The 7,855-nt window shown below is 42.7% G+C and overlaps 1 protein-coding gene across 1 annotated transcript in view; it reads right to left on the bottom strand.

Moving 5' to 3' along the window:
• Nucleotides 1-3,117: 3,117 nt before the first annotated feature.
• Podxl (podocalyxin like) overlaps nucleotides 3,118-7,855 on the bottom strand; it is a 46,122-nt gene continuing 41,384 nt past the window's right edge. Inside the window, exons 8-9 of the mRNA XM_063234215.1 lie at nucleotides 7,592-7,720; nucleotides 3,118-7,034 (exon numbers count right to left, since the gene is read on the bottom strand). Of these exons, the coding sequence (XP_063090285.1) occupies nucleotides 6,837-7,034; nucleotides 7,592-7,720 (327 nt within the window). The 3' untranslated portion in view covers nucleotides 3,118-6,836. The remainder of the gene's footprint in view (nucleotides 7,035-7,591; nucleotides 7,721-7,855) is intronic.

The following is a 7,855-nucleotide window of genomic DNA, read 5'->3' as shown; positions in this document are numbered from 1 at the left end:
ACCACCTTGTGAATAAATAATGAACTACTGAACAAGTACAGTTGTAGAATTATGTTGTATGTATGTACATATGGAGAAAGAATGTATTTTGTTCATTTTCTTAATAAAAATTATATATAAACAATACAAAATGTGGTAAAACTACTTTGAAATCAGCTTTTTTGAGTGTTTATGTTTATACTTCTTCCTCAAAAGTTGAGTTTTAATTCAGATTTCCCCAGACGTTTTCTTTTGAGACATAGCTTGAGGAAGTACCAGTGGATCTCACAGTTCCTGAAGGAAATTTTCATTTTAAATGCGCACTAACATTGTTTCATGAATAACTGCTGTTAACAGCCACTCTTATTTCATCCGTCTTGTGAAGTTGAACTTGTCCCCCAAGTTCTCTTTTAGGGGTACATACTTGTACTACATAGGAACTACAAGAAAACAGAGGACTGAAATAGAAAGTTATAGAAAAGATACTGTAAGGACCTGACATGAAAAAAAAAAAAGTGAAGTATGCCAGATAAAGGCAGTGAACTAGAGGGTCAAGTTGTGTGCACTGTCTAAATGGACATGAAGATCACTCTTGTCATCCCCTCATCTGCTTCACTTGTGTTATGATCCTGCACTGTGGGGCGAGTTGTCAGTTATGTATTCAAAATTGGGCCTGTTTCTTAGATGTACATAGCTCATGTCTTACTGCACACCTTTAATTTCTAAAGTGTGCTCAAATCTTACATTTCTGAGCTTTGAGTGTGCCTCAGTGAGGTTTCTTTGTGTCCTCAAAACAGGAAAACAAACATGAGGTTTGGTGATAAGGAATTGGCCTTTCCATGGTTAATCCTCTAGAGAATTAAAGAGATCAAAACATGGAACACCACTTTGACATATTTGTCATTATCTTCTGTCCAGAAGACAGCAGTTGGCAAAGAAAGCTTGCTTGAGATGCAGCCACTCACTGGAGTGAGTGTGGAGACTCATAACGATTGAAGTTGCTATTTTATGGCTACATGTGCCCAGGTTCGTGTAGTTTCTCAATGATAGCCAGGGAGTTCATAGAAATTGGAAAACAGTACTCTTCCTGGAGAAGAAGCCAACATTCTTGACCACCCATCCTTCAGATTCTACACATCTGTGACTGGGAAGGTCAACTAGAGGATTTCTGGAGGCCTGTACTAGTTCTGTGCAAGTTTAGACACTAAGTGATGATGTTTGCTCTTCGTTTAGCACCATGTCCTGTGCTGCATCTTCCTAGGCCTGCTAGGTATCTTGAAAGGACAAAAGACAGTCTGGATTTTTTGTGACAGAGAATAACAGCAGAGCATCATACTTAGAGATACCCAACTATTTCTGATCCACAGCATCTCTGATAACATGAGACTGTTAGTCCAGGGAGTTGGTTGTCCTTGCCAGAGACATATCAAAGGAACAGAAGAAAAACTTAGCTGAAAATGGCCTGTATTGGTAAGTTTTGACCAAACCCCAAAAGGAGAGATGATGACAATTGGCGTCCTCGTAGAGCTGCCCTCTCAACTTGGGCAGTAGTCTGAACAGTCCAGGGGCTAAGTATCCTGATTTTTATCTGCATAGCCAACAACTGTATAGCATTGAGGCATCTCAATTCTGCAAGTATGTGTTGGCAACAGGTTTGCTAATCTACAAAATGTGAAGACCTTTGAAAAATGTGATCTCAGTATTTATCACTTCTGTAGCCAGTCCTACTTATTTTTCCCTTCAGTGTATTGAAGTAGCAAGTGATCTGGGAGGTAATGTATAGAATAGGAAAGTTTTGAATGACAAAAGAGGCACAAAATTTAAAATACTAACCAAGAGCATCTTAAGGTTAGCAGGGGAACAGGGTCTATGACCCACAAAGGAAGAGAACAGAGTTAGATTTAATTTGTGGACCCAAGACAAAATGTGAGTCATTTTTAGAACAGTGTGCCAGGGTCCTGCATGAGTTCCTAGCATGTGGACTCCTTTCTGCATTCCTGGTACATTTGTGAAGCTAATCTCAATACCCAGGCCCAACTCTGACCTACCTTTCAGGATGTTAGCTGCCTTTCAGAATTCCAAGATGAAATGAAAATCATAAGTCATTCCATCTTAAAAATGAATTTTATGGATAGCTCCTGAGCATGAATGTACAGAAAAGAATGTAGGACTACACAGAGAAAAGATCAAGTTGAAGCCCAAGATTACCATTACATCCTAGTTTCCTTTATAAGGTAGCAACATCATCCTATAAACTGTGAACATGTTCTGTAAACTGTAAGGTGGGGGAAAATAGAAGAAACTTGTCTAACAATCAAAATGTGGGCCTGATCTCCAAGACAGTTGTTTCCCTCTTTCCTGCAAACTTGGAAAAATGGAGCTGTAAATACTACCACCTCAGGAGAGATGAAAAGGATCAAAATCATCGGAGCTTACCCCACAATATGGACCAAAACCAGGCAGAAAGCCACTGTGACAGGTAACTAGATCCTTTTGTGAGGAGAAATGTCCAGAACAGAACATTTCTGGCTTTTGTATTTTTATCTGTGTATACTTTTTGGTCAGTGTTTTCATACCTGATCAGGACTCAGCAGCCCCTGTGGGGTCTCTGTGGTGATGACTCACAGATGTGTCAGAAGTAGAGGGGAGGAAAAGTGGAAACATTTATGAAACAGCATCTTGGGGAGAAGCTATTACTGCCTCATAATTACACTCCTTAGGGCAATGATGGCAAACCTTTCTTTCAGTGATTACAGCCAGCTGTGGTACGTGTGTCATGTTCACCACCACTGTGGGCCAACGCATCTGGAATAATGTGAAGTATCAGGACTTCCAGGGTCCTCCCCCACCCAACTTCTGTGGGCATCTCTCCACCTTATGTTATAGGTCAACAGATATTTCTCTTTTTTTTTTTTTTTTGTCTTTTTCATTTTTATCGATACCAGGGATCGAACTCACGACTGCCTGCTTGCAAGGCAGGCACTTATGCCACTGAGCTAAATCCCCAGCCCCTCAGCAGATATTTCTGAGAGCACAGTATTCCTCACACATGGAGCTGGGGACATGTCTGATGTACTTGGAGAGTGTACAGGTGAAGAACTAAAGCTATTCAGAACAAATTACTAGGACTTGAGCCAGTTTATACAACAGCATTTTAATTGACAGTATAGTTTTCCAAAATATATTTTTGTAAGAAAATGCAATAATTAACTATAGTCTTTACAAACACGTTTCTCAATAAATTCCAGTGTACTTCAGACTCCTGTCCATTAAGACACATGCTCCCCCAGTCTCCTGGGCAAACTGTTTATCATTCAGTAACACCCCACCACCTCCACCATTAAATAGTAATCCCTTTAACCTGGTGTTGAGTGTTTAGCAGACCTGAAGGAATCTGCTAGCAACAATGAAACCAGATAGGCTACAGTTTTATTCATAAGACCTCTCTGCCTTCTGTCTTGTTCCCTTTGATCCTTAATCTGCTAGAAGTTCCAGAAGCAAAAGCTGGCTCAAAACTATTTCCTGGCAGAAAAGACATTAATGTACATTTTCAACCTAAACGCCTCAGAGGAAGTATAGACCAGTAAGATCCCCCTGTCTACTTTGCAGTTCTCGCTGGCCTTGCTGGTGGAACTCTCGGGAAAGAATAGCAATTTTCATGTTATCCTGGTGCCTGTGAGTGGCAGAACTTAGTTTCCTGATTCTTGGAATCTTTGGAGGCCAGGTTTTAATCCTGTTTGTCACTGACCATGTCATTTTATCCAAATCACTACCTTTGTGACCTTAAAGTTCTTTTCCTGTCTCACTTTCCAACTAGTGCTTACCAATCCCAATGTTCCCTGGTATGGGACTGGAAGTTGGCTGGGGATGAGCATGGATAATTTAAAAATAAAAATGCTTAATCTGCAAGACAAATACTTTGTCATCTGCTTGTCTTGTAGTTCATTTTTAAAAACAAAATCAAACACTTTCTAGTAAGATAAACATTTACATTCTTGTTCAGAGGGGAAAAAACTTTCTTAACTAATAAATGTTTTTTTGAAGTATATTCACTAAAAGCAGTGCATAATACATTAACGTGACTGTTGTATTTACATTGTCAAAATATGTATCAGTTTGAATTTGTTCTTCAAAGTTTCTCCAGTGTATTGTCCAAAAAAGAAAAAAAAAAGAGATAAATCTCAAAAGGTATTTTAAATAAACCTGCTCATTTTCCTTATCAAGAAAGGGTAAATCTGGTGTCTCCAGATCAACCCCTATTGTCTTAAGATGCATGCTCCTCTGTACCTCCATAAGCACAGTGGCTTCTTTCCTCACTCTCAGTGCCCACAGGTTTCATTCATTCAAAGTCATCAGATCCATGGTTTTTGTGGCTTTGAGATCATCAGATTCATGGTTTCTACAGCTTGGGGAAACCACAGTTTGATACTGAAATAAAGAGTTTCTAACTTCTCTTTGATACAACTAGTTTAAAGTCTTGCTGAGCTGAGCCCCTAATGTTCTTTTCTTGGCTCCATGATCAGAGAACCCAATAAAGATGTGGGAAGATGATTTACAGGTGCTACTAGTGTGGCCTATTGACACAGATGTACCAGCAGCAACAGAAAGCCAAGGCCTAGTATCATATTCTGAAGTTGCTCTAAAGGCAGCACAATTTGGATGCAGAGAAAGAAGGAACCTCTGGATCAGCTCAAAGCCTCTCTGGCTTCTTCCTGGACAGAGCCATGGTGATTCCTCCTGACCATCATTTTTCCTCCCTGGTACCTACAGTCATCATCTCTATCAGAGAGCCCTTGGGGTTGCAGTGCCTGATCATTTTGCAGAAGCAATATTTGTTATTACTGTCAAATGCCCTAGCTGGTCAATATGACCCAGAGTCTGCAAAGGAGCAATAACCTCACCTTTTACAGAGACACCATGACAAACACACTGGGTAGACAAAAGCCAAGCGTGGGCAGGAAGGAAACAAGAAGACCTCTTTCCAAAATAAAAATATTTCCTGTATTTTCCCTTAAACTGGCACTGTTCAGCCTTCCCCAACCACAAATGCTAGAGAAACAGGGCAGATGTTGGTCTACTAAGCATCTAATTCTTGAGAACTTTCTGGGGCCCCTCCTTGTTTCTGTGACTGTCCTGTTCCCCTATGGTAAGCTACAGACTGTAAAGAAGGAATCAGGCCGTCTCCTTCTACCTTTTCATTTGTTAAATAAATTGTGCCAAGGCAGACAGTTGGTTCCAGGAATTTATATCCAAGAACAATACAGAGCATAGTGAAAGGTTCAAAATTGTATGCATGACCGCTCCTTTTCAGAAATCGAAATGACCCTTCACTATGTCTAGCTCTCAGGAACCTTCTATAGTTAGCTAACTTCTGAGCCTATAAAAACCATGTTGAGGAGTAGACATAGCTTTGTGTTTCCCTGAGACGCCACCAGAAACAGGAAAACTATTAAGGTTGCAGATTAAAATAGCAAGGCCTAGCTCCACGCAGGACAGTAGGAAACTACAGAGTTTTAAAAACTCACTGCATGTTCTGGGCTGTTCTTGTGGCACAGCACAATCAGAATTAGTGAGACTGATTGGAAGCCTTCAGTAGTTTTGAGTTTTGACCTTTGGCAGTGGAGGGCTAGATTAAAAACAATAACAAAAACAAAAATCTAAACAAATACAACAAAACTCTCAGCAACTTGAAAAGTCCCTGAGTTTCCTATGAAACAGAGATACACCTGTCTTCCAGCACTTTCAACTGATTGTCTACTGAAACACAGCTCTGTCAGTCAGGGGCCCTTGGACAGGACTGTCCTGTGACCACTACTCTTGACACCTGGGCATCAGGGGTCCATTCCATCAGCCAGCAGTGAAGAAAAGAAACATTTCAGTTGCTATTGCAGATTTCTGTCCCTGGTGGAAACAGAGGATCAAAGATCTTAGGGGACACTTTCAAGGACAGGCTTGGGGGAAGGGCCAGTGTGAGTACTAAGCCCGGATCAGCTGCCATGGGGAGGCCATCCTGGGATGAGATGCTCCCCTTCTCTCTGCACACCTACTAATTCCTCCTGCAGGTCTCATTCACTTTGGGGGAAGAAGAGGTGCTGACCTCGTCAAGCAAGGAGATCAGAATCCAGAACAGGGGCTTCAAGATCACAAATGACCTGTGTTATTCCTAGGGGTACTGGGTCACAGTGCGACTCAAAGTTGAGTGAAAGGTTTGTAAAGGGAAAGGGGAGGGGAATACTTGCAGACAGGAGGATTGGGATAGGAAATGGAAGCTTGAGGCTTGTCCTTTCGCAGTCAGATCCCCTGAGACAGGGTACAGGCCTGCTTTCCTTTTCAGCCTACCTTCCCTACTGGGGTGTCACCCGATGCCCAGCCAGGGAAGTTCTACGGAGAGGGTACAAATGAACACAGCAGTGTAACATGGTCCAAATGAGCACTGGGCTGAAGGGAAGAATGTCTGTCACCAAGTGGCTGTGTGACCTTGTGCAGCCAGTTGCCTTTCTTAGGCCTCAGTCATCTCACCTGCAAAATGAAAATTTCTACTAGAAGATTCCTAAAGTCCCTCCCATGGCTCTTTCTCCATCTCCCTTCTGCTCATCCTCCTGTTCACCAGCAACTCTGAGCTCAGGCACTAGTGGATTATTTTACAAGAAGAATCTAGACAGAATGTGATTTGTTCATCTCGAAAGGGGGAAAAAATTAAGGCCCTGGGGGACTTGAAAGGAGGTAACCCTTGGAGTCCACTCCCTCCTGTCTTTCCTTCTTTGAATGGGGAGGCATTTTCTTCCCCAGCCCAAATGGCACTTCGGGTGGTCAGTCTGCAGCTCTGTGGCACTGATGGAGACAGCCAACAGACCGGCTTAGAGGTGCGTGTCTTCCTCCTCGTCGAGGTCATCCTTGGACAGGTTGTCCAGAGGGACGATCCAGCTATCCCCAAGCTCCCCATTAAGGTTGACCACCTTCTTCTCCTGCATCTCGGAAGAGGTCTCCATCACTTCCAAGGTCGGGTTATCATGGTAACCATTTTCCACTGTCTGAAGTTCCTCAGTAAGTCGTTGCTAGATTGAGGAAAATGATCAAGGGAAAAAAGTTAATTTTGGATGGTTATGAGTCTTACACAAAATACAGTCTTAATATAAAATATATAGCCCCGCTTTCAACCCAGGGATCCCAATTTATCTAACAATAAGCAAGCACTTATTGTTCAGATGTGGGGGTTGGCTGCTCCTGGAGCCCACTGGCTGCTGGCCTGCCTACCTCATACAAGGACTTGACCCTCCTCCTAAAATTCCCAACTGGTTTCACATTTACCATCTGTGCCATCTCTGAAGTTGAACTTCATTCTCACAAGCTCCCTTAGCACTTTCTTTTCTCCTCCATTCCTTTTCCAAAGCCTTAGGCTCCTACCTCACTCCGTAGTATGGGAATGGGCAAGACTTAGGAAAAAATGACATTGCTCAGGCTGGGTCACTGAGGACCTCTCCAAGTCTGGACAAGGTAAGAAAGGTGGTCCCCATGGCTGTTCGTTCCTGCTGGAGGCAGCACCCATCAGATATTCTCTGAGATTCAACCTTTGCTTGCATGTTAGGATCACCTGAGGGCTTTTAACACATACACTGATCCAGAGATCGGGTTCCCGTTGGCGTGTGAGGAAGCTAGGCATGGGAATGTCCTTACAGCTCCTGCTAGTGCGCAGCCAGGGTTGAGAACCAGGGATCTGGGTAGAACTGTCAAGATGGGAGTTCTAGTAAGGCAGGTGAGAGGTTTCAATTAGACAGGCACACACAGGGCCATTTGTATCCAGGACTTTGCAGGGAAACTCTGCAAGGTGGCCGTTATCCCCCTCTGCAGTAAGAGGCTCAGAGATTTATGACACTCT

The sequence above is a fragment of the Cavia porcellus genome, unplaced genomic scaffold (genome assembly GCF_034190915.1).
Source record: "Cavia porcellus strain 051 isolate PalLab524CR breed Dunkin Hartley unplaced genomic scaffold, mCavPor4.1 scaffold_2, whole genome shotgun sequence".
Lineage (NCBI taxonomy): Eukaryota > Metazoa > Chordata > Mammalia > Rodentia > Caviidae > Cavia > Cavia porcellus.
This window is presented reverse-complemented; position numbering and strand designations above follow the sequence as displayed.